This window comes from Cystoisospora suis, assembly GCF_002600585.1.
Source record: "Cystoisospora suis strain Wien I chromosome Unknown contig_375, whole genome shotgun sequence".
Classification (NCBI taxonomy): domain Eukaryota; phylum Apicomplexa; class Conoidasida; order Eucoccidiorida; family Sarcocystidae; genus Cystoisospora; species Cystoisospora suis.
In genome coordinates this window covers 21,809-47,256 of record NW_027153176.1, presented here as the reverse complement: position 1 = coordinate 47,256, position 25,448 = coordinate 21,809, and the positions used below count along the sequence as shown (strand labels likewise).

Genomic DNA, 25,448 nt, shown 5'->3' with positions numbered 1-25,448 from the left:
TAGCTGCCGTGTCGTGGTAAACCCCTGTGTCGTGGAGGATGTAGAGGGGGTCTGCGCGGAGTTCTTTGTCTTGCTCTGCTGCTTTTCGGGTGGCTTTTCAGATAGCTCAACGGTTTCTCTTCTTTCGTCCTCTTGCCTTTTATCAGAGGAGATGCAAATGCTCGTGTGGTCGTTCAGTCATTTGCCTCCCTGGTGGTGTCGTTCTGCATACGAGGCGTCGTTGGCTATAGCGGAACACCCTGTGTGCGGGGCTTAAGGAGGTCTTCCGCGGGGAAGGGGGAAGACATCGTGTCTTCTGTATGTTGGTGTGTATCGCAGTGGTTGGCGTTCCACAGAGACAGGAAGTGCCTATACAAGTTTCTTCTTCAATCGTTTTCTCTTTCTCGCTTCTGTCCTTCTTGTTCTCTATCTCTCCGCGTCTCTCCACAGCACGATCAAGCGATCTGCATGAACCTACATTCTTGTTTGCCCCCGTGGCTGAGCTCCAGTTTCGACTGTTTGTGATGTGTGACCTGTTTGAAGGACGCGCCGAACATGGCAGGTGCACGTGATGTTTTTCCTTTTAAGTTCTTCGTCGGTCATCATACGAGGCGCCATCAATCCGGATTTCGTCCCTGTCCCCTTTGTGTAAGGAGGACACCTAAAGATCAACGCCACAAGCAATGGATGAATGCACACCGTTGGGTGGTCGTGGAGAGGCATACACATTCATGCAGTTGACTCTGTTGGCTAGCGTCGGTCGTCACCCCCCGCGTGTCGTGGTCGGTTTCTCTGCTTATATAAGTGCGATATGTCCGCGCATACTTTCTCTGGCTTGATATGAGATGAGTTCGCGTCTGTCAGTAGATGATACATAACCAAAAATAGTGTAGGAGGTGGCGTTCCATGGGAGTGCTGTAAGTTCCCCTTCTGATGAGGGGCTAAAGTAGGTTCTCTATACGTCTTCTGGCCTGTGTCAGCTGGTAGTGATTCTCACATCTTAAGCATATGGTTATGTGTATCCCTAGGTAGGCTCAAATATCTTCTCTTCATAGCAGCAGGTCTTGTGAGGGAAGGGTATCTGCGGTTGGGCGATGTAGTACGTAGGCGCTGACACACTCGAAATAGTAGTACAAATGCGTAGAGTAGTGAGCCACAGTGTTCGGTGAGGAGACGTCACTTCAGGAGCTTGTCTCATGCAGATGTAGGTAGAGAGAAGCTATGGTATATCTTCTCTACAAACCGGAGGCGGTGAGGTTGCTGTTGTCGTGTACGGGACTTAGCTGGGATGTAGTTGGCTGTCCGCAATCTGAAGAAGGGGACTCCTGGTTTGCACATTTTGCTCTTGTAAATACGGCGTTTTCGTCCCTTCCATCGATCGAGTGTCCACTGTTGTTGTTTCTGCAGGGCTCTTCGAGTGGCGACGTACCTCATGTTGACGATCTTCCTTTTCATTGGACGGCATGCTACGGAGTTGCAGCAGCGTCAGACCTTCTACAATTGGCTGGTACGTCAGGCGAAAGAAAAGATCTCTGTTTACGTTAGTAGGAGTATGCTTGCGACTCTCACCAGCCCCAGGAGGCATGTATATCATTTTCGTATGTATTCCGCCGTGTAAGCAGAATCGTAGTAGTAGGGGCTATATATGTTCTTGTTGGATGCTTGCCTTTGCATGCGGGAGACATCAGTCCATGCTTCCTGTGGTTCTAGGACGCTAATGACTGGCGCGATGAAGTGTTCGTGCGAAGATCCATCCAAAGATTCCGGCTGTCATTCTGGAAGTTCTTGACTATCTCCTCTCCGTTTTCTATTCGCGTGTTGTTTTACCGAACACTTCGCGTCCGCCCTATAGTGTAGTTGCGATTGCGTTCTACAACATTTGATTCGCTGAGTGGACCGTGTGTATCTCGGCTTGTGTGTTGTCACCTATGGAAATATCTGTTTTGTGCACGTCTACAAACATCTATAATCTGTATTTATGGGCTGTAACATCTGTGTGTAACGTGCCTGGGGTTTATCTGTCTAATCAGTTGTGCGTACGTCCAGTTCACTGGCATTCCTTATGATATCTCTGCGATTTCACGGTGAAGTTCTTGGCTCTTTTCAGTGTTCTTTTTCAGGACATACCTAAGAGGCTCTAGTAGAATGGCTTGAGTTATTGTAGAGCAACAGACAGCAGTCCGTATGCAGCGGCTGTGTGTATACAAGTCCAGAGATGCGTGTTTGTATGACGGTCTATATATCTGTTTCATCTTCCTCGAAGTGTGTGCGATTGTTGTGGTTCGGCAGTGGTGTTCCGCACAGAAATATGACGAGGGGGCTGGGGGTGTGGTGTTGTTGTGTGTTTTGCTTGGGCACGTTTGTGTAGACCACTCGGAAGCGTGTTGATCGGCTCGAGTCGGACCTGAAGCGACAGCGGGAAAACGTGAAGGTGTCAACCGCGGTGGAGCAGCTCGTAGACATGGTGAAACAATGCGTGGACCTGAATCAAACATTGGAGAGCGAGGCAACAGATCTTCGACCCGAGCATCGAAATATCGTCCATGAGTGTACACAAACCCTCAGCAAGTGTCTCTCGATTCTTACAAACACCTCGAATCTGTACACAGTCCAATTTGGCGACCTTGACTCTGATTCACATCGTGATATTGTTCAAGCTTTCTTGAATGACCATAACTCTTCCCCTGCAGATTGGACTCGGGTAACAACAGCGGCTTATACACGGGGTTTCGATGACATCTGCTGGAATAGCCATCCGTCAGCTAGTGGGGTGTGTTGTCAGCAACAAGGCGACGCTGGCGAGGGGGTCCCTCCTATTAACGCTTATTTCGACAGCTCTGTCGTGGTTACACCTTTCGGGAGCTATTTAAGTACAGACGGCATCACGAATACCCCCCCAGCAGCTTCCTCATCCGGCGTCGCTTCAGGGGGAATCTCCCAGCCTTATTATCCGACAGCGGCGGGAGTGTCTCCTGCCCCACAGCTACCAGGTACCTGCAATACCCCACCAACTGAAGGAGTGGAAGAAGATAGGGGGGAAGAACCTATTTCTCCGGTAGGTGGCGAAAATGGAGTCAAAACGACGGTTCAAGGCGGCACACGTCCCGCAGGCGCACGCGCAGCATTACCAGCCTTCACTTCTGAACCAGAGAGCAAAGGAGGACGTGATAAACCTTCCGTTGCCCGTAGAGCCAGTGTGGGTAGAGTGAGGGACAAGCTTACAGCACGGAGAGACGGAACACCCGCATCACGGGGACCCGGTTTTCAGCAGCATGCAGGCCGAAAGGGTATATTCGGGCATCCAGGAGCAGGAGTAGGACCGGGGGGTGAGAATTTGCGAGGAATCTTCGACCCTCAGGTCTACCGGCGTTTTGAAGCGTTGGCGGAAATCATACATTATCCCCCGAAAGCACCGGAACTGCGAGCGGTAGGCATTGGTGTTCTGCTATACGAATGGAGGGTCACAAGACGTGTAGGTGGGAAAAACGCCGGGAAAGAATGCGTTTCTTTCTATCTCAAATGTCGGGGTCTTTCTGGGTGTTGATAGAGATCTTTCCTTTCTGTGGAAGCGTGCTGGCGACTCTCTCCGACAAGGTCTGTTCACATGGGTGAATAGACGTATGTATGTATAGAAGACTCCTCCGTATAACAGTATGAAATCGATTGGTAATGTGGTGGGATTGCGGAACCCGTGACAGTCTTCGGCATTCTGGCAGTCCTTCTCACGCTTCAATTCAAGGCGTTTGAGTGGCCTCACCCCTATGTGTGCGTGAGTATTGTGCTGTGGTCAGTCTTCTGGTGTCAGTAGCGATGCCTGGTCTTCCTAGGGTGTCTCTGCGTGTCCACTTATGTGTAGGCGCGTGTTGACATGAGGAAATGATCTACATCCGTTGTTCCGCCTGTACTTGTGGTGACACGTGAGAGCTTAGAGTCGTGGGACATCGCAAGATTCCCTGTTATGCGTCTGTCTGGATGCCTTCTTCTGTCATTGTCATTTCAGAGCAACTTCGTGGTATACGAGAGGGAAGTACAGGAATGGGGTTTCGATTGCTTACGACATGCAAGCCTATCTCCCTCTCCCCTTGTCGACGTCGGTTTCGCCTTACTAGAACGGACATGTGACGATCTTTATCTTCCTGGGAGCGACGTTGTTTTGAGATTCCTCAAGGCTGTCGAGGTCCAATATAATCCGGTTCCTTATCATAACTGCATACATGGGCTTATGGTGCGTTTCCGCATTCCATCTATTTACAGTCACATACATTTCCTGTATCGTCGTTCACGCCGCTCTTCGCTGCCACGTGTATACCTGTGTGTGATGTTTCTACTCGAGATGTGATTATGCAGACGTTGCTGCTTATCGTCAGGGGCACCCCTTCTCTGGTCAGTGAGCGAAGCCGCGGTGCTTAGCCGTAGAGTCGTGGATTCTGCAATTCTTCTGTCTTATCCCTTTGGTTGTATCTCCATATACTGGCGGTGGGGTGGAAGGTAGTAGTTGTGCATCTATCTATACCTCTACATGTCTCTTGTCTTGTGGCTAGCCGGTCAAGCGTCGTACAACGCCTCGTCTTCACGCGTCGATTCTAAAATGATCGAACATGTCAATGCATATCTGTCTTATCGGGTGTGGCGGTATCTTTCTTCTTGATTTGCAAGCTCTTTCGACTTACAAACGAACTGTCTCGGAGTATGATGCGACCAGGGTAAGCAAAGTGTCATATCGTGTTGCATCTTCCTTCAGCTATAGGCGGCAGCCCTCTCTGTTTCGTTATTCTCAGGTCGCACAGAAGATGGTAGCCCTGACGGAGCTCTTGGGATTGAATGCTTCCATGGATAGTCGAGATCGGGCCTTGATGGTTGTCGCGGGTCTCTGTCATGACATTGGCCATCCCGGAAGGAACAACGCGCTGTTCATCAATGCTTTAGATCCTGTCGCTGTTCTTTACAATGATAAAAGCGTCTTGGAAAACTACCACTCGTGTCTGACGTTCAAGACCCTCGAACTTCCTGACTGTGATATCTTCATGGCTCTCCGGACCAAGGTAGGGAGAGCGAAGAAGTCAAACAGGTTCTGTTGTTACACTGTCGTGTATATATATATATAGTATCTGTCTATGGATTTACATGACAGTCGGCTTCTTCAGTGTTTGTGTACATGGGGGGAGCTGTTCTTGTAAAGTTCGGGTTCGCTATGTTGCTGGGGAGGTCGGCTACACAGGATACATACAGTCCAGATGAGGACATCGGGGCGGTACCCGAACATAGATATGTGTTCATATACGTAAATGGAGTATCCCCAGTGTGCGTGTACATGGCCCCGCTGTTCACTGGAGAAAGAGAATGATCTAGTCTTCATTCGCCGACTATACAGTCTTTCTTTTGATCGTATCTGCCCTATATCTTTATGATTTTTTTTTGTACGCTTGGACACGGAGCCGGGTGCGTTGAACTGGACGAACCTAACGTACCTCGACTATTATCAGTCGTGTTTGTGTGCGCATTACACGAAGAGAGAGGCATTGGGACAGGCAGTCGTTATCTTACCGCTGCTCTGTTGTTGCGGTGCGTTTGCAGGAGTATCACGTCGTGCGATCTCTGATCATCGACCTCATTCTTGCAACGGACATGAAAAATCACTTTGAAACGGTTTCACGCTTTCGTGTAAGGACGGACGCTCGGTCATCACATAGAAAGCTGTCTCAGGCAGGATTCCTTTTTTGTCAGGAATTTCGACGCTGTGGTACTAGGCACATACATGTCGATCTATAGGTAGTCGGCAGGATCTGTGGATGGACTGTACGAGATACATAGATAGATCAATAAATAGTTGTGCATCGGTTGAGGTCCTAGCTCGAACGCGTAGTCAGCACACAAGAACAAGTTGTGTTTTCCCTGCGGTTATTTTAGTTGACGTCTGTAGCATGGCTCTCGTATGTCGAGCAAAGCAGCTGAAAGAAAGAAAACGCTGAAGATGTAGGAGTCGGAGGAGTGCGGCTTTGAGTGACCCGGTCGTGTGTGTGTCTGTAAATAAATCCTCATCTGTCCGCTCCGATCAGTCAACCAGAGCCTGTTTCTGTTTTCTTGTCTACTCATCCGTGAGGGGGGTAGGCAAAGGTGCCGTGCAGACAGCGAAGGGTCGCTCATTCTGGTGATCGCATTGTTATGCTTTGTGTCATAATCTTCAGGTCCGGAGAAACGCACTAGATTTCGACATGGCTGCGGATGAGGACTTCTGGTTCGTGATCAAGATGATCATGAAATGTGCTGATATTTCTCACTGCGGTGTCGACTGGAGTCAGCATTTCCAGTGGTGTCAGCGGCTTTCTGTGGAATTCTATGATCAGGTATACTTATCACTTCAGATGACTGCAGACATCCCAGTGTTCTTTGTCTCCGTGTAAAGAGAACACTTCTTGGAATCCGTGACAAATTCCTCGTTCGATTGCGCCCACCTTGTGCAGTAGACAGAGGCGTTAATATGACGCTCAGCGTCGTCATGGAGGAGAGGGGAGTTTGGTATTATGGTCTTTTCCTTTCCTCACCCCCGGGAACTTGGATCACGAATGTATGCTCGTCGTGGGGGTGTCCCCGTCGCCATCCACACGCTTCAGGAGGGCTAGTCGTGTCGATGTGTATACAACGGAGTTCAGTGACCGGCTTTTCCCGCGCAGACAGACTTGAGCACGTTCAACTCTCTGTGCGGCTAAGACACCCACCATCCCAGCCTCCCTAGGTATTTCATCATGCACAGTCGGCAGTTATGCTTTTTTTCTCGTGACTCTATAAAGAGAGAGAAATGGCGTTTTAAAGAAGCGATACGGTGGCGAGTTTTCTTCTGTGGAACTCCCTACCTTTTGTTCCCCTCCCTTCTTGTGTACGGATCTGCGGGTGTTTCCCGCGGGAGAGGGTATTTCTAGGGGTGAATGGAACCCGTTTGTTCTGTCGTGTATGCCGACCTGAAACTTCGTCGAGCGGAGTCAGGGGGTTAGTGACGCATCAGCAAGAGGTGTGATCATTGTTTGACGGCGAGGGTACAGTGTACGCGTTTCATGCTTCGAAAACAACATGATTGGTTCTCTCTCCGTTTACGCTGTCATTTAGACGTCTTAACACGCTATCGTCATTGAAACTCTCGGATGCTGTTGGACTTCAGGGAGACGAAGAACTTGCTCGTCGTTTGCCTATATCGCCGTTGTGTGACCGGGAGAAACATGGTGAAGTCGCCAAGTCACAGTTCGGGTTCATGAATTTTGTCGCCATTCCGCTCTTTGAGGAACTCGTCGCTGTCGACCAGACGGGCAATGTGGAGTAAGTGACGTCCATTTTAATGCATGACTTCCGCTTTAGCTTCTCGTATCGGCAGTTCGCGCTGAAGTGCCTCCGCGTGGCGGACTTCTATCAATAGGAGAACCCTCTGAAGATAGGTTGCAGGGTAAATACTTCCAGTACGAAGTAGACGTTCGTCGACGACTGTAAATCGAAGTGACTTCAGCAATCTAGAGTGGTTAGTGAAGCGTCTCCGATAGTCAGAGCATTACGCCTGGAGTGTTGTTTATGGAAACTAATAAGGAGTGCTGTTCCTAGGTCGTCCAGGGCACTTGCTGTGAGGTGGTTGAGTGCTGTCGGTATTTCCAGGTGCTTTTTTGTTTCTTGTTGCACGCCATGTGAAGTTCGTTCACATCGCCGACAGTTAGCGGTTTGCGCGAGGAGGCGTCAATGAAGAATGTTGGTGTGTGATTACGGCTCGCTAGTTCTTTCGAGTCTCAAGTATGAATAAAGTGAAGTAGCTAGTGCATGAGGGAGCCCTTTGATTAGTGAGAGGAGATGGAGTGTTACGGGATTCGTGCTGCTTCTTTACATGGCAATCAGGAATGGTATTATCGAATGTCTCTTCATGGGCGGCGCCTTGATTAGTGAGAAGACGGATTGTTTGTGCGTCTGTAATATGCCGTAGCTTGCGATATGAGTCATTCTGGGAGGCCAACAGTACCACCGCTTCCAAAATGCAATCGGGGTATGGGATTTTTTCCTTTGTGGCGCCCCCTCGTCCTTTCTTTCTCTCTTGGACTTTACCTTTCCTGCCATTGTCGCTGTGAGTTATCCTTTCCTTGTCCCACAGGCGTGAGTGTCTCACTCTGCTTCGGTCGAATGCTTCTAATTGGGAGTCTCTGTCGTCGTCGACCACGCCTATTCCTCTGTTAGGCCAGGCGGTTGCTGCTGCGGAGGTGAAGTCTCAGTCTTTTCTACATCTAGTCGACGGCTCAGGGAGTTCAGTTCCTCGCCCGGGTAGCAAAGCGGCGGAAATTCTCTCCAGTTATAGTCATGGCACTCTTACCACGGTTGATCTGACGGCTCTGGTTTCGCGTACACAGCTGACACGAGCTCGTCGCGGCAGTCAACAAAGTGCGACAAGGCGTAGTGAAACATGACGCCTCGTGGTCAACTAGCCAATCTGTCATAGATTTGATCTTTCTCTCGTGACTCCGCGGTAAAAGAACTCAGGTGGGGCGTGTTTAGTGTCCGGTTGTGGGTAGAATCCGCTTGTGGGTAGAATCCGCACTTGAGTTTTCAAGGAAGGGGGTGTGGGACCAGATCTACCAGTCGTAAAATGTCAAGATCTTTGGTTTATTTACTTGTGCGTGGGGCCTGCAACGCGTTTCAGCGTTCCCGCAGCGCTCTCTATAAGAGAGGAGGTTGAAGAAAACTAAGACAGCTCTTATGTCAGTGGCTGATCGTGGCGTTCTTTCCTGGTTTTTTTGGGATTTGATCGTCCTCATTATAGGGGGTCTCACCGGGAAGAAGGCACGGTGTGTTCGTTTCTCTCCTGCGAACAAGTATCTGGAGGAAAAATACACTGATTTTGCTCCTCGTCTCGTATACGGTTGTCTTTCTCAAGGCTGTTTGTTTTGAACGCCGGCTGCAAAGATCAGCTCGCAGGTGAAGTTGACACGCGAGTATAGATTAGATCTACGCCGCTCTCTGTCAGAGCAGGGTCGATAGATCGTGTTGAAGAACGTATCTTTATACTATATTTCAATCTGTGCCAGGAGGGGGCGTTCTTGTCGAGGAGCAGCTTGTTGTTTTTCTTCAGTTTCCATGCCGAAGCTTCTCTTTCAAGAGCGCGCTGATCCCGTATCTGCGAACTAAGCCAAAGCAGATTCAAAATCAAACGGGCAGTGGTGGGGGGACTCATTTCTCTTGTTGGGGAAATGTTTTCATCTTCCAAGAAATTGCCAGAAATAAAGGACGTCCGAGTTTTGTGAGAGTACGCGCAAATGGTTGCTTGCCATTGGGTCACCGAGGCTATGTTCACACCTAGGGACCGAACGCCGGCTTGGTGCTGAGAAGAGTCGACGGTCCTAGACACATACGAAATGTGCCTGTTTTTCACACGCTTTCGATTATGCAGGTTTTTTTCTCGTCCTCAACCTGTCGGTTTTGGCCATGTTCCAGTGGTTCAAATCAATTTGGTATGAGAGCTTGGTGTAGCTTCTTTACCTTGTTGGGAAAGATTATGCACTATATGTAGGTCTCAGGAGTTGGATACTCTTCTGGTACCGGACAACCGAACAGCGAGACACAAGCACTTCGCTTTTGGACGATGGGCGGCACGAGTAGCGGGTGTGTATTTGTATATGTTACCTCTTCTCACCGTACATAATCTCACACTTCAAGTTTAGGCAGGACAGGCTATTCTCTCGTGAGAGGGACAGAGGGAGATGGTGTGTTTGTCTTGGACTATATGTACACAAAGTACAGATGCAGTTCTCGAACTGCCTTAGAAAGCGCTTGATCGCGGTTGCGGTAGAGAGATTTGGGCTTGATTGCACAGTGCAGACAAGTTCACAGCTCAGTTCTTGCCATTTGTCAACGTTTGTTCGTAGACACCACTGTTTAACAAATGTGGGCCGCACTCGGCCAGCGTGTTCCTACGCTGGCCCTGACTCCTACAGGGAGTCAGGAACTTGGGATGAGTACCTTTTGCCAGGAGGCGTCTTAGAATGTCAGTAGGAGTCGTCTATTTTTCTGTGCAGCACACCCTGCTTTTCCAGTACATGGGCGCAGACTAAGAGCAGTTTTTGCACTTCTGTCGGGCCAGTTTCGCGACATCAACCGATCCGACGGAACTTCGATTGGGAAAAATCACTCAGGTGTTTTGCGCAGACCGGCAGTGCTATGTCGTGATCCAGCAATCCACTCAGTAACTGAGACAGAACCATCGTCGCAAAAATAGAGGTAACTTGTCTCTCGAAGACAGCTCCATGGCTGAACGCCGAGGGACCAGCAATACGCACAGAACCTTGGCCTTGCTGAGTTGCTCACGAACAAGATGTGTGAAGAGGTAAAGCCGACGCACGCTGACAAATTGAAGGCTCGCCTTCGGACTAAAAAGATGTGTTGATGGGCAGAGGCCGGAACCGGTTCTTGCCACAGGAGACAATAGTAGAGTGTAAGGGGCCCTGCCTTCGGACGAAGTTCTCAGCTTCTCCGAGACTAGGCCGGTTCCTGAACGGCAGAGACTGTCCTCGCGTCCACCAACGCTCCGGACTGGTTCAAAGGTTTGAAGGGAGTCAGGCAGTTCCAGTTTGGGCTGAGGACAGTCCGCCTGCGCCAGCCAGCCCAGCGTACGCGCAGCCCTTGCAGCCCGCGGCTGTGCGTATTGTGTTAGCACCGCGGCTGCCTACGCGCGCGCGCAAAGAAAAGAACTGCCGCAACTACCGAGCGAGAACTCCGGCCCGGAGAAAGTGTACGTGGCCTGTTCCACTGGAGCCACCCAGCAAAGTCCAATCAAGCACTCCTCTCCTCGTTAATGAGCTCTAAAGCGCCCACTGCGACGGCTGTCCTACAGCACTTAAGGAGGCGGGCGCGGGTGTAAGAGAACACAGTTGATGGCGGTGCGCTGGTATCGACAACGCCTCGGGGATCATGAAAACCCGCGCCCTGGGGGAGCGCGAGCTCAAGTCCCTCCTCGCGGGCCGCCTGTAAGAAAACCGGGCCACCACCTGAGAACCACGGCCGCGTCGCTCGCTGCGCAGCAGTTATGAATGTAGCTTCTTCTCTATAAAACACTAGGGTCAGTCATCTCAGTGCGACGACACGCAGGGGGCGACGATCAGCCGATAGCACCAGCTGATAGCGCCGAGAGCCACGTACAGGGGTGCGTGTGTGGACTAGGGAGCGGAGCGCTTAAAAGATTAAGCTGTAAGGGAAGTGGTATTTGGTATCGACTTCGCCCCCCCCCCCTCCGTTAACAAGACACCACTTCCGCCATTTGTCAGCAGGCGAACATCCAAGGCCTTTCCAGGCGCTTGTCCGGCCGTTCATTGTGGACGTGCACCTGATCAAGATAGTCAGTCCTCTTGCTGTAAACTTTGTTGCCGCTGGGTTCGTGTCGGCGGCATCGACCGCCTGTGTGGCGCACACTACGAGGTGTGTGTACAGAGAAGGCACGATACAGTCATACAGTCTTGTCGGCTTCGGGCTCCCGGTGACCGCTCCAGGCCCCGCCTCGTTTCTCCCATACAAGATCTCACTAAGAATGAATTGACTGTCGCTGGCAATGCATGTGACGGCCCGCCCTCTGGAAGCGCCAAAAAAAGATCAAAAAGGGCATCACCATAAACAGTGTTTTCCCTCCTTCATGTGAAGTTTGGCTGCGTCCGCTAGCAGAGGACGAGTCTTGTTCTCGAACTGTAGTGCGTGCCGTGAGCTCAACCTTGACGTTCTGTCGGACCAAGCGAATAATTCTTCTCCCATACTACGCCCCGTCAAGAAAGTTGTTTCCGTCTCTGGGCTGCTGTGTCCGTTTCCAGTGCCCAGGCCCTGTCTTGGCGGACCACACAGCCCAAAGATCATCCTTCTCAGGGTATTGTTGGCATCTCCCCCCGCTGTGCGCGCGGCTGGGCTTGCTAATCTCCTTTAGCTCACTAGGAATCAGCCGGGTGCCGGCACACTTTATCCTGGTCCTGCGCTACTTGGGCGCGCTGAACCTACTTAAATCAAGACAACTTGCCTCGTATTTGCCTGCTTGCCAGCATGGAGAACTACCAGATCAAGGGGAAAGACTCCGACAGTGCATTCCTGAAATACTGGAAGAAGGAAGAAGTACGGTAGGAGCTGTTTGTCAGCGCTTCGTCCGGAGATAAAAGCCTTACGCCGTTTTGCTCGCTTGTTGTCTCTTCTGCTGTACTCCGTGGCTCTTGAGACCCTCGTTCCGGACCAAGTACTAGTCCTTGGTGTCTTTTCTTCGCCGGTGGACTGGCGTCCGTTGTTGCCAAGCGCCTTTGTCAGTTTCGTTGGTGAATTGCAGTCTGTAGATCGTCGCGAGAAATCAGTCTGACTCACGGCTTTCTGGGGCGGAACCGAGCAAGCTTCAAGCACCGGTGTGGTGTCGGTTGCCGATGGTGGATGCCCTGCTCTGACTGCTGGTGTCTGGTCGCCTTTTCTCAGAATGGGCTCGTTTCTTCTCCGTGGCTCTCCCGGTCCCAGCTGTCCATGCTAGCCCGGGCGGCAGCCACGCGTCTGCAGCAGCTGCTGGTCACAGAGGGTTGTCCGCTGAACGCTCAATCAGGGAGAGGCGGGCACACCGATGGGCAACAGGCTGAACAAAATCACACCGAGGCAGACGTTCTCCAGGGTGAGACGTCCGCATGTACGAGACATTGTCACACATCCGGTCGTGCCGTTTTCCTGTCGCGGCTCGCTAATAGTCACTAGTCAACCTCGAGCGAAGGGCGTCCTGGCGTCAATTCTCAGCCAACACCTCGCTTAGTGCGAAAGGCTGTTGACAGAACGTCGTACTTTCATATCCGCGTGCTGCGCCGGCTCTGTCGAGCTGTCACTCACCCTGAAACTCATTTACCGGAGACAGCTGTCAAGAGGGTAGCACGGAGAAGAAAAAGAACAAAAGAAGCAGCAGGACTCTCATCAAGAGGCACTTACCGGTCTTGGCTCTCCTGCTGTCGTAGGTGTGCGCATCGCCCATTACATGACTGCGAATCGGCTAGAAGACGTGATTTTACGTTTGGCATCGGGTTTCTCCGGCTATATTCCCGTCACGATCAACTGGACAGCAGATCCGTAGGTTGAACTGTGCATGCCAAGGTGAAGAGGTCCATTCTGACTTCAGTTCTCACGCCACTTTCAACGGCCTAACTTGATACACCGGCATTGGGCATTGACGGCAGTCCGTACTCTTTGTAGGCCAGTGAACAAATCAATAGTGGGCCAAATCGACCTGGCGACACTCTCAGCTGATGACCGCGGTGCGAATCACGTTGGTAGCTCCGGAAGTTCTCGAGTCTCGAGCACCTGACTTTCCCGGATCTGAGCTTGTGCCCATGAAGTGTAAACCTCCCGGGCACAGCGGTCGTGCCTTTCCATAGTGGTGCTTGTTGGAAATGTTGACCTTGTCTTTCCTAGGGTCGACCGAGTTCTTTACAAGATCCTGAGCGCCTCTTGTAGAGCAGTCATTGTCGACAACGGGGTCCCGCAAGACGTCCAACACAAGCTGCGCGATGCCGCTGTCACGAACGGCTTTCTTGTAAGAGCTTCGTGCACGGCATTCTCCCTTTCTATCAATTAGCTGGCGAGGGGCCACAAACGTGTGGCAGATGAGCTCACCTTGGAGCCACATGTGAAAGGAGAAGGCACGGCCACGTTAAAACTGTGGAGGACTTGAGTGCCATCACGAACTTCCGCGTGCGCGAGCCGGTCGCCGGAGCCGGTCTTTCCGTGGCAGGGTCGTCATCTTACCACCGAGTTTCACCTTGGCTCGTTCGCTTCCCTAAGAGTTTCCAGCCTCTCACAGTCCCAGGAGATCTGCGTCCTGTTGCTTGCTTCTCTCAACTTGCAGGTCGTGTCTGCGAGCTCTCTTTGCGGCTCCGTCAATGAGATCTTTCAGCCTCAGACGAATCCGTAAGCGGGAAGACTAGAAATGTCTCGCAGGTGATGTCACTGCGGAAGCTGGCCGCAGGTGACTCACTGTCGCACACACTCCCTGTGGGTGATAGCACGGGGCACAGAAATCTCACTTGGCAGGGGTCTCGCCCTTGCTGTTGAGACGGCGACCTGGCGTCCACGAGTAGCCGTACACTTGGGACTCAAAATCTTACGACCAGTCGCCCTGACCTGCTGGCCTTCAGGGTGGTGAAAGCCCTGTTCAAGACTCACACTTGGCAACTGGAGACAGTAGGACACCATGCCTATCAAGTATCACCTAACGAGTCACCTATCACAATTCGGTCGCGTGTGCGTGCTACAGTTCGGATGCCACCGCGGGATGCCGGCTTCTTTCGGCGGGTGACCTGAGACTTTCGGTCAACGAGAGCACAGGAGAGGACTCGACAAAGGAGCATGGACGCTTAGTGAGTTTGAGTGTGAACCTCTTGGCTTTATGAGAAAAGTCCAAGATGCAGCTAAAACAAGTCAGTGCCTGTCCACGACTGTGGCGAACACTGCCACAGTTTGTGCAAGAAACACGTTGGGCCTTTCGAACTCCGACCTGAAAGTAGCATGGGTGAAAAGATGAGCTTGCAAGGGCCATTCAGCGGTTCTAGCATTTCCACATAGAAATATCGCGTGGAGCAGCCGGTCTCCAGAATTTCGGGACTTTGCTCGGGGAGACTCTCACGTACTCGGTTTTTTTGTGCCTTCTCCCCATAGATCGTCTACACCTCGGGTACGACCGGATTGCCGAAGGGGGTACTGCTTAGCAACAGGTGAGACAACACGAGTTTCCTTGCCTTCAGTAGTTCGTCGCATGTACACGTCACGGGACGTCTCTCGCAGTCCAGGAAAAGTCGAAGGCGACTACCAGAAGCTGGAATCCTCGAGCTATTTTGACGTTGACGACTACACACTGCTCGGTCTCCAGATTGGATCCGGGCCGGCTGGCTGCACGCGTAGCCCCTGAAAAATTACAGCGAGCTGGGGGCGCAGCTGCCAGGTGATGGACTGGAGACCGCAACGTACCTGCACTCTACGTTAGTAAAGAAGGTCACTGCTGTGTCTTATTAAGGCAGCGCAGAAAGAAAAAAGTAAACGGGGCTTTTTTGAACGTAGACGGTGTACGCTTATACGACGACATTTACCGTTTGCTAACGATGTCCGTTGCCCGGGTGGCCGCAGGAATATGGGGAGTTCTTGCCGCGCCTTCCAGTCGCTCCTCGAGCTGAACGACAAGACTGCTCTTACTGTTCTCATTGTGAATCCCCTTCACCACATCAACTCCTCCGTTATGCTTGAACTGGCGTTCCGCTATCCTCACGCAAGAATCCACTTGATTTCTTGGTAGGTCAGCGGTGGGCCATTCCGCCTAAAAAGCCGCGCGCACTTCGTTCGAAGTGAGCAGCCAGGGTAGCCGTTGGTGTGTGCGTCGCTCGCAAGGCCTGTAGTTCTTTCGCATCCACAGGAGCATGGGGCTGGATGAGAGAGGGGACTGGTTCCTTTTGCCAAGTGCAGGCACGGTGTTTCTTCCGCTTCGCGGAATAACTTGGATTAACTCAGCCAGCACGTAGGCTTCTGCGTAGCCCTCTAGCGTAATCGTTTGAAGCCCCTGCTCATTTGTGATGGTAGCCTGAGCATGCACATCGCTGGGAGCTCGACTTCGTCCCTCGAAAGGCGTGCTGCCCGACATAGGGTGGATGCGAGAGGCTGCGCGGGTTCCTTTTCTGCGTGCCCGCCCGCCCTTGACCAGCTATACTACATCGTACTGGAAAGTTTTGGCTGAAGTATCAGAGGAAGCCTCCGCTCCCTCTCAGCCGGTGTCCGAGGGAAACCAGTCACTCACTACGAGGCGGGTTGTGGCGCCCTTAGTCCCTCGGCACGTTGATTTTCTTCAGCATCTCAGCGCCTCCGGAACCCTGCCCGAGGGACTGACTCTGGAAAGACTGAAGTCTTCTGTCAGCTCGAAGAATGTTATCCTGCTTATGGGATCCGCCCCGGTCGGGCCAACCACAATCAGTACGCTTAATCAACTGCTGGGAAAGCTTCCCCTCATCCGGTTTGGGTCGACAGAAACGTGCCTCCAGGTAAGCAGGTCAGATGAAGGGACGGAGCACTGATCTCTTGACCTGGGCATCCGCTGTTGCCACAACTGCGGTCGACGGTTGCATTTCCTGCGTACAGGGGAGTGCCTGTTACGTCTGCAGGGCGGGGTCCTTCTCAGGTCGTACTGTGGTGACGTTGGTATCTCACGACATGGCGAGCCAAAAAGAGTCAGCAGTACACACAGCGGCCCGGCAGTCGAGCAGCTGACCCCGTTGGTTGCACACATCGTGAAAACAGCACTCCTACGTTGGCGAACATGAGCAAATCTTCACTTACGTTGACCGGGAGTGCCGAGCGGGACTGAAAATGACTGCCGCCAACAGCTACCACTCGAAATGGTGTATGATAGAAGTATCGTCTGGCACCGTGAAAACAGCGGAACTGAGGCTGAGTTTCTTCACCCCCCCACTTCGTATGTGCCTCTGTTTGAATTCTCGGCGTTTCGAAGACCCTCACGACGGCACTGGCTCGTCTCGTGCGCTGTTTCGAAGGTATTAGCCACGCCTTTGGGCTTGACGGACACGGAAATGCGACAAGCACTCGAGAAGGGCTGGCGCCATGAGTACCGGGGGGTGAAGCAAGAAGGGTTTTACATTGGCAGGCCCCATATGCCCATGACTGAAGCCAAGGTGGTTAGGAGTGTCGACCGTGATAGCGAATCTTACATGGTAAGCCGGTGAAAAAGACAGGACGTCTGCAGTAATCCTGATGCTTGCTGTGCTGCCTTGTCGCATCTGTTCGGGTCTCGGGGGGTGTGAAGCACCAGGAATGTCTGAGTACCCATAAGGGTGCGCCCTTGTCTCCGGTTCTGAGTCGAGACAGCCGTGTTTAGGCTGATTGTGGCGGGTGCGTCTGGCTGTCCAAGCCCGTCCGAGTATGTCATGGACATCAACTGTGTAACCCACGTGGAGCAGTTTGACTTTCTTGTGCCTGTCGGGCGACTTTGAATAAGGACAGAGGGAAGCCGCTGGCCGTCGCGACTGGTCAGCACACAGCAATCAAACACTATCACACTCGCGGTGTGGGCCCATACACTACGCCTTGCACGTGCGTTTTGTCAGCCCGCCGAAGTGCGGCGGCCCGCTCTGCGTCTGGGGTGCTGCCGTCCAATCGTGCGATATCACACCCGCGGATGTGCTTTCACTTCAGCATGCAGATAGGCCATTTACGGCGTTTGCCGTTGAGGTCTTCTCTCGATTCGCCGTCGAGCGTCCAGCTGCTGTCTGATGTATATAGGAAGAGTGCAAAGAAGGAGAACCTGGCCTACTAGTTTCGAGAGGGCAAAACCACATGTCAGGGTATGTCAACGCGGCAGCGAATGTTTTCTCTGAAGACAAGTGGTATCTAGGGTTTGGAGATGTTTGTTTTTTCCTCGAGACCAAGACAGCCCGAGGAACCGTAAGAGACTACTACTGGGTCACCAGGACAGCGGATATTGTTATGAAGGGGGGAGCGAACTACTCGGGCGCCCAAATAAGCCAAGATGTGAAGAAGTGTTTTCTCGAGTGCTATCCTGAGGTCGATGAAGCGCAGGTCGCCGTCGCAACTGTAGGACTTAAGGTCGCCAGCGAGCACGAAGACAGCTGCTGCGTCACGATAGAGCTCGCACCGAAAGAAGGCCAGGATGGTACGCCAGCTTGGACAGCTCTCCTCTCCGACGTCCGTGACAACTTTCTCACGCGGTCTCGCCAGCACGCTTCGTTGCCGAAGGCGAGCCGTCCTGATTTCGTTCGGGTGGCGCGGCTGGCTCGCAACTTCAAAGGCGCCGTGGACGTTTCATCTCTCAAACAAGAGTATATGGACTACTTAGACACGAGATGAGTCTTTGTGGTTGCACCAGTCTCCACCTGGTGCCGCGTCTGAAGTAGCTTCTCTGGAGTGTAAATGAGCCGACCGGCTTTGTTTCCTCCGCCACTCAGACGCTGCCTGCCGTCCTTGGACAGGGACACTACTGCGCAAGAAGGCACGAAAACTGAAGGGTGGCTACTGTATCTTCGAGAACAACGCAAGTCACCAAATATGTGACAGTGGGACAGAATCCCGAGGAAAGGGATGTAGAAGTGGTATTGTGTTCTTGGTCCCTTCATCAGCGGCCGTCGCCTTAAAATCGTGGCACCCGACCGACAATACGACCAGCCCCTTGCCGTTGCTGCGCGGAAGGCATACAGACAGATGATAGGCAGTCCCACGTCGGCCTTCGAAGTGTTGCGCTGGAGGTAAACCCGCATGGGCTCTTGTTTGTGTGACGGCCTTTAGAGGAGAGTTGATTTTGTATTCGGAGAAGCCATTTCCGTAAGATGGCAGTCTCGGGTCTGCCAGCGCCACCTTCTCGGGACAATTTTCCGCTTCAGTTGATTTCCTCGGGCACTTCTCTCCGCCGAATTCTTCCACTGGCGCGCTGACAACCTCGGCGCTCCTCGATCTGGTACCAGCCTTCTCACTTCGTCCGCTCCTGCTCCGTCGTCAGCTCGGCTGCGGTTCTGCTGACCCCCTCTGTTGCTCTGGTGGCTTCGACACTTTCTTATTCACACTGCTGGCACTGGGTTGGGTCTTCTGTTGCACTGCCCTCGGCTTCGGTACGTGGATTCGCACTCGTTCCGCGGTTTGGCCGCCGCATACTCCCCCAAACTCCCCCCGCTCTCTCATCTTCCCGCACCACACACAGGCGCTCATGTACCTTTCGCGGTTCGTCCTGCGATCTCCACTCACCGCGTACGGGTAAGAGCCCACCCTCGTCGGGCCCCTTTGCCCGGCGAGAGCCTCGAGCTTACCAGTTTCTCAGGGCATTCCCTCTCGTAAGACCCTGTCTCTCCGTCGTGGCTTCTGAGGCAGCTCCGTTCGCCTCCGAGGCACGCTGCTGTATGTGGCGTGCGCATGCGTCCGCTGATGTCCGCATAAAGAAGACGGATACAGCTACCTGACTGACTTGTTGACGGATCCCTAGCAGCCGGTGCCACCAGCACTCGACCACTTTTTCACGAGTGGGACGCGATGCGCTCTCGCGTGATAAAATGTGTGTCGTGACACGTGCGCACGCCACATACGGCAGCGTGCTCCGGAGGTGAACGGAGCTGCCAGGCAATGACGACTCGCGAGAATTCTAGTGACCGGCTAGGGCAGAGAATGGCAGGACGGTGAGTCCCATCATGGAATGTGTAAGGGACGCACATCTGTCTGTCCGCCGAAGTAGGTCGCTCGATAGCCTGCTAATGCTTCGGGCGTCATCACCAAAGCAAGCCTTCGGCCTCTCCATAGCTGTGCCTGGCTCTTGCCGGCTTCCCCGTGTCCAGAGTCGCTTACAAGCAAATGCGCGCTGCTTAAGTATCAGTGCCTCCCCGGGCGGTCGCTAACGACACCGAGCAATTCCCTTTCCCTGGAGTCAGATTGCGACAACGCGTGGCCCCAGGCGTCGACATGGAACTCAACCCACATCAAAGCAACACGAGGCATACAAGGTGCCTGCCTCACGAGTGACCCTGAGCGGAATTGGGGGAGACTCCGCAGACAGGTTGCTCGCGTGTGTGGTACCCGCGCTGCCGGAGGCACCGCACGAAGTCTGACACCTCGGCTGCTACAGAGGGCTCCCCTGGTGGCCCTTCGGACCACAGGCAGTCCACGCTTTTGGACGCACCCCCGAACAGAGTGCGAAACCCTGCGGAACAAAAGTCTTGCGGAGCCAGCGCCCTCTCCTCGAGAAAGCTTGGGGCTTCCCCCGCAGGGTAGCCTTCGATGCTCTGTGACAGCTTTCTTCTGACTCAATATTTCTGGTAAACTCGATGGGATTCGTACTCCGAAAAACCGACACCAGCGGGCAAAGGCAGTAGCGTTCCTTCTCTTCAGCATGCTGACCGTGACTGTCAGAGCGCCAGTGATTCTCCCTCACCGTTCTGGAGCTACACATATTCCAGGCTTCCAGCGGTAGCGTTCACACTATCCAAGACGTCAGTATTATCCACGCATGTCAGGCGTGAAGAGCGTTTCCCGTGGCACCGCTACTGTCCGGAGAGACCTCGGTTCCGATCACGACCTCATCGGATGGCTTTCGCCGAGTTGAAGCACCCATTTTCAGAGGTGGTAACGGTTCGACGGGATCCATCTCGTATGTCCCGTCCCAAGGGACGTGAAGGTGTCAGCGTTTAAGTCGCCTTCTCTCCTGAGAAGAGGACCCGCTCCAACAGGTTCCGCCACGTTGCGACATATGCTACCTGCCCTATTTCTGCCTAGTCGCTTTTCTTCGGTGGAAGGCCCAGGGTGCTGCACGTAGTCGGCACGCAACCGTAAATGTGAAATGCTTTTCACATCCAGAAACGGAGCAGCAGTACGTATGGTAGATCGCGCGAGCGTGAATTACCGTCTCTGCGAATTACGTGCTGAGTGTAACTTCATCCACCACTACCGCAACGTTGCCTCGTGAACGTAAGCTCTTCACTCGGCGCCCTCTTTTTGCATTATCGTGTGACATGCTAACGAGAACTGCGCGGCCGCACAGATAGCTGCCCTCTATGGTTTTCCCACTGCTGGTGGGGAACTACTGCTGAGGGAAGTCGTAACCGTTTCACCGTTGACTCAAAACTCGAACTGCAATCAACCTGTCAGCTAGAGGCGCGATCATTCTGCCCCCGTACCTCTGTGAGTCCCCTTCCGTTTCTGTCCCGTGGACCTCAGCTCGTTTTAGCAGACGGCAAGCAGCAGGTAACGTTTTTTGCTATACTGAACTGTTTTTCTTTCGCCCCCAGGTCGTCAGACGTTCTCCGACAGTCAACCCGCGTTGTCAACCGGGGCGGCCCCAGTCGGCCGAGTTGTGCAAGACAGGTTGATACGCGGCGACACACGTAGCATACTTCTGCCGGCCGATACCGTGCCGAGCTCAACACTAGCAGACTGGCCATCCACTGGAACAGATGCGACTTCTACACTAGAAACAACCGGCAACACTTTGGGGCGATGAGCTTGTTTCTTACGAAGGAAGAGAGCGGTACTTTACGAACTACTACTCAGCACGGCAGATAATCAGCTCTGATCCTGACCATGACGCTAATGGTAGTCCACTCACGCAAGGCTCCAATGGGGAGCCACAGTCAAATCAACCGTTTCCCAGTGCCGGAGTACTTGCTACGAGTACGTCCGCCCGGGCTAAGCGTGCCGCGAGGCAGCTCCCCTCTCTTTCCAAGTTATTGTTGGCCCGCAGTTACGCCATACCAATGTGCCATCAGCTTGGAGAAACAAGATTTCCTGCCTATGCATGTCTGCCAGCGCACTGAACAGAACAAGTGCAGTGCTCAGAAGGCGAAGTAGAGTTCAAATGAAGGAGAGCTCGAGAGTATACACCTCCGGGAAAAGAGAAGCACCGGCAAACCACATTGCGCAGGTAGGGGTCGGGATCCGAGAGCCACTTGAAAACACAAACAAAAGAAAGGGAATCTCGAGGAGAACCGCTAGTCGATGCTGCACACAAGAAACACATACCCAAACGAAAAAAGCACGTGTCCGGGTGTTACTACGCACTCTGTGTGTATGCTTGTCACATACTCCGTTTTTAGAGAGAGCACACCCAACGCGCTGATCCTCCCGCGTCCAACCCATGATACTGTTTCTCAGTTAGGCGCTGCTTTGGTCTGCAGTTGGCCAAACTAGTCCAGAAGCACATGCGAACGTACTTTTTCTGGGCTAGTGTCCTCGACAGCCAGTCGAGGCCCTCGTACAGGCCGTCACCCGTTGTCGCGCACGTCGACTGGATGAACCAGTTGCGATGTCTGATGCTGTGCAGATGCAACTTGTCTGTGACTTCGGCTGCCGTCATGGCATTTGGCAAGTCCTGCTTGTTAGCGAAAATCAAAAGTACCGCGTCTCGGAGCTCGTCCTCATTCAGCATTCTATGCAGCTCCTCCCGGGCTGAGCAGAGAGACACAACAGAGCACACTTCTCCGCGGCACACCGGTGTATAGCAGTCATCAGCAGCACACCTCCTCGCCACTCCGCTCGCACGTTTGTCACGCTGAGAACTACGGATTGAGACAGGACTGCAAAAGACAGCGTCATGCAGGGCGGGGGGGCAGGAAAGCTGAGAAGAGCAACACTCAGATGGTTCGGCTTTCGCAAGCCATGATGCTCCTCAGCAGCTCGGTGAACAACTCTCATTTCTGACGGAAGTGCGGCTGGTAACAAGAAACGCGCTGGTGAAGTAGCGCACACACCACCCGTTGATGCAAACACAAGCACGAAAGTAACGCCTTCTATGACGGACACACGAAAAGCAACCGAGCTGTAACTGGTCTACAACCCCATAATAAAGCTGAGCCCTTCCAACATTCGCACAGCGCTTTGCCGGCAGAGACAGCTGCTACACTTCAGTTGTCTTCGCTTACCGTCTTCAATACGGTCTCTGTCATTGCTATCGATGACAAAGATCAGGCCATGGGTATTAGAGAAGTAGTGACGCCACAAGGGACGGATTTTATCTTGCCCACCAACATCCCACACAGTGAAGGAGATGTTCTTATACTCAACTGTCTCAACATTGAAGCCTGAAGCGTCAAATACAGCACAACAAAAGAAGACCGATGACTCCACGGCAGCGAGGGCCCTTCGCCCCTCCGGAAAACCCTCCTGCCATCCCAGCAAGTGTGACCAGGAGTCAGGATTGGTGTCACATCTGTCGTCTGCACATACAGGATACCCGCCCATCCCTTTGCTCTCCCTATCCGTAAGCGCGCATTCACAATGTCGATCCGTCCAGTACGGCTTTTGCCCCCTGAACTTAGTGAAAGAGCACTGACTGATGAAGTCAGACAGCGCCCCATGAAGACAGACGTGAGCAAGCCCCCTTCACAGACGACACTTCGATAAACTGAAGTTTCTCTGACGTGGAACTCCCAATAACAAGCGGAGATATCAGCTCGACGGAGGAAAAGCAGTCCCCACAGACAGGGAAGATGCTGGCCTGTCTTTTTCTCCGCAGTCACTTGTGCTTTTGATGCCTGCAAAGCCGATTGTCCGAAATTCTAATATCTGCTTTTCAGGGGAAATGACTGGCCCCGACGTGAGACAAGTACAGTCAGTTTAACCACATCCGGTGTGTGAAGCCTTCCTTTCGTCTCCACAACGCAGGATATCACTTGAGCCGCACGGCGTTCACAACACTCTTGGAGCCAATGAAAATTCTGCTTTTCTCTTGTTCGAGACAACTCTCGAAAGCCACAATAGGATGAAACCCCGTTTGAAACAGCCTGCCAACTGCCGGCTTCAAGCCTGTTAGCTTACCCCACCTTACACATAAGAGCTAATGAATTACACTCTGCGACTACAGTCTCTTAGGGGAACAAAACCCCAGACACGGAACTCATTCGATACAACATTGGCAATCCACGTGGGTACGCGCTACGTTACGCTTCAGACTTCCCGGTCACAACCAGGCAAGAAGATTAGTATGATACAGTGCCCGCACGATCCTTCGTCGGCCCAACAATGCGTCAACTTCCAACGGCCGAATGCTCCTCAGACCTCATACTGACTCCTGCAGTGGCCATTCTTGGATCCCCACATTCACACAGTAAACGGACAACAGAACTCCCAGCTCTTACGACCCCAACTCGGTCGTGAATTAGCACGGCCGCAGAACCCAGGGAACAGAACACAAAGTACACCCCCAGGGGTTATAACTAAACCGTCTGCTCCCAGCCAGCCAACCTGGAAGTACACCCCGTAACCATCGTTGTTGATGATGGAGCCCCCGTGCAACTTGCCGGTAACACGAAGTTCTTGACAACGGACGCACGATTGCGCGCTCTGCCTTAAAGTACTTGGAGCCCGAGTGCGCGGAAGTCCGTGCTACGTCCGAAACGTGTATACTACATACCACAACGCGCTTTACTCGACTGTACGAATCCCGCGTCGGCAGCGCGACACCCACAGGGCTTGACTACTCCGCGACCCTTTATCGTGGCTGTCTTGGCCACCACAACAGTGCGCGTCGGCAAGAAACCTTTCAACACTGCCCTTCCTTAAACGTGGGACAAAAAGCAACTGCAGTAATAAGGACGTACACACAGGAGCATGCCCAGGGGCTGACGCAAGACAGAACGACGACCCCCGTGATGACTACTTGCCACGGGAATCGAAACTAGAGCCGACGACTTAAAATACTGTGGCGTTTCTCAGACTCGGAATATTTCGTGACGGGACGGAGAGAACGCGTACCAATGGTTGGGATCGTGGTGACGACTTCTCCAAGCTTGAGTTTGTACAGAATTGTAGTTTTGCCGGCGGCGTCAAGCCCGACCATCAGAATGCGCATTTCGCGCTTGCCGAAGAGTCGGCTCCACAGCCGGCTCACAGTAATCCCCATGATGAGAACAGTAACAGCGAAAGACAAAACAGGGCGAAAGGCGGCAGCGAGAAGAAACTCGCAACCCACCGGAACGAGGCGGCAAAGAATGCCCGTACGACGGCCGGTCCACGCACGGGAAAAGAGTAGGTGAGCAGAGGCAAGAGACAAAAAGAAGCGGCGTGCCAGTTGAAACAACCAGGCTAACAGACAGCGCGGTGGATTAGAAAGTCAGGCGGGTTTTCGGCAGCAGCGACACGCACGCGAAAAGCTCAGGAGTAGTAAGAAGAGGACGGAGGCGAGGCTGGGAAAGGCAGGTCCCTAGTTTAGTGCGACGGGGCGGAAGGATTCTCCAGAAGGGTTCCTCCCCTTACTGACAGAGAAGAAACCAGTACACGGGCACGAGAGAAGAGAGCCAAAGTGTACAGGACAGAACCTACAGAAAACGAGAGGCGCTTAAAAAGAGACCGGAACAGCAGCGTACAAGATCACCCTGCCCGCGTGTACCACGCCATCAATCACCCACCATCAGCACTGTTCCACCCACGCCCAGCAACAGCATCACAGAGCACCACGTGGCAAGGGACGATGCGTTCTCGGCGTACTCCAGCTGCGCAGAGCGCGCGACATCGCCGCCGCCTGCAGAAGTGCCGTGCGACCCCCGCAGACGGAGCAGATCCTCAGTTAGAGGCCGAGCAGACACGAGACAAAAACAGGAGAAACATCTGAGTCTCTCAGCTGTTTCTCGTCGTCTCGTTTTCTCGGCTTCAGAATCTCTCGTCGGGGAGGAGGCCTTTGTCTCCAGGAGGGTTGAGATTGATGGGTCTGGCCAAGTGCCGCTGCTCGACGACACTATGGAATTCCCGGACGCAGGCGAGAGGCCCGGACCCCTTCGAGGTTCGCTGCCCGGGGAACTAGCGCCCCACAAAGAACGGTTCCCAGGAAGATTTTCCCGTACTGGACAAGGCTGTCGTGACTGATGCGAGCACAGCCCGGCTCCATGGACACATCTGTGGGTCTGACGGCTACTGCAGTAAGCACTACACACGGAAGACACCGTGATTGACTTCCCACTCGAACACAGGCTGGAGGCGCG

At 53.0% G+C, this 25,448-nt stretch overlaps 3 protein-coding genes across 3 annotated transcripts in view; 2 read left to right on the top strand and 1 right to left on the bottom strand.

Annotated features, from left to right (window-relative positions):
- Positions 1-9,374, top strand: part of CSUI_000953 (3 5 -cyclic nucleotide phosphodiesterase domain-containing protein) — a 16,254-nt gene extending 6,880 nt beyond the window's left edge. The window contains exons 3-11 of the mRNA XM_068061159.1: positions 523-627; positions 1,387-1,486; positions 2,348-3,406; positions 3,980-4,204; positions 4,758-5,021; positions 5,554-5,640; positions 6,165-6,323; positions 7,133-7,287; positions 8,099-9,374. Coding sequence (XP_067926867.1) covers positions 523-627; positions 1,387-1,486; positions 2,348-3,406; positions 3,980-4,204; positions 4,758-5,021; positions 5,554-5,640; positions 6,165-6,323; positions 7,133-7,287; positions 8,099-8,408 — 2,464 coding nt within the window. The 3' untranslated portion in view covers positions 8,409-9,374. The remainder of the gene's footprint in view (positions 1-522; positions 628-1,386; positions 1,487-2,347; positions 3,407-3,979; positions 4,205-4,757; positions 5,022-5,553; positions 5,641-6,164; positions 6,324-7,132; positions 7,288-8,098) is intronic.
- A 1,949-nt stretch (positions 9,375-11,323) lies between these two features.
- Positions 11,324-17,850, top strand: CSUI_000952 (amp-binding enzyme; the record flags this gene model as incomplete). The annotated part of the gene is made up of 11 exons (XM_068061158.1): positions 11,324-12,084; positions 12,430-12,616; positions 12,912-13,059; positions 13,402-13,522; positions 13,835-13,896; positions 14,243-14,345; positions 14,644-14,699; positions 15,109-15,270; positions 15,677-16,010; positions 16,521-16,697; positions 17,266-17,850. Exons 1-11 carry the CDS (start codon positions 12,016-12,018, stop codon positions 17,848-17,850), a joined length of 2,004 nt encoding a protein of 667 aa, XP_067926866.1. The 5' UTR covers positions 11,324-12,015.
- A 2,559-nt stretch (positions 17,851-20,409) lies between these two features.
- Positions 20,410-25,144, bottom strand: CSUI_000951 (adp ribosylation factor). Its single transcript, XM_068061157.1, has 4 exons — positions 24,226-25,144; positions 22,395-22,553; positions 21,687-21,921; positions 20,410-21,474 (listed from the first exon to the last, which is right to left on the bottom strand). The coding sequence occupies exons 1-4, from the start codon at positions 24,371-24,373 to the stop codon at positions 21,465-21,467; spliced, it is 552 nt and encodes a 183-aa protein (XP_067926865.1). The 5' UTR covers positions 24,374-25,144; the 3' UTR covers positions 20,410-21,464.
- Between the last annotated feature and the right edge of the window lie 304 nt (positions 25,145-25,448).

Bases quoted from the DNA above. Each gene is read 5' to 3' on its own strand.
- CSUI_000951 (XM_068061157.1), bottom strand. From the start codon at position 24,373: ATGGGGATTACTGTGAGCCGGCTGTGGAGCCGACTCTTCGGCAAGCGC. The intron at 22,554-24,225 runs GTACGCGTTCTC...TTGACGCTTCAG, and splicing joins CACCACGATCCCAACCATTG to GCTTCAATGTTGAGACAGTT. The intron at 21,922-22,394 runs GTAAGCGAAGAC...CTCTCTGCTCAG, and splicing joins CAGAGACCGTATTGAAGACG to CCCGGGAGGAGCTGCATAGA.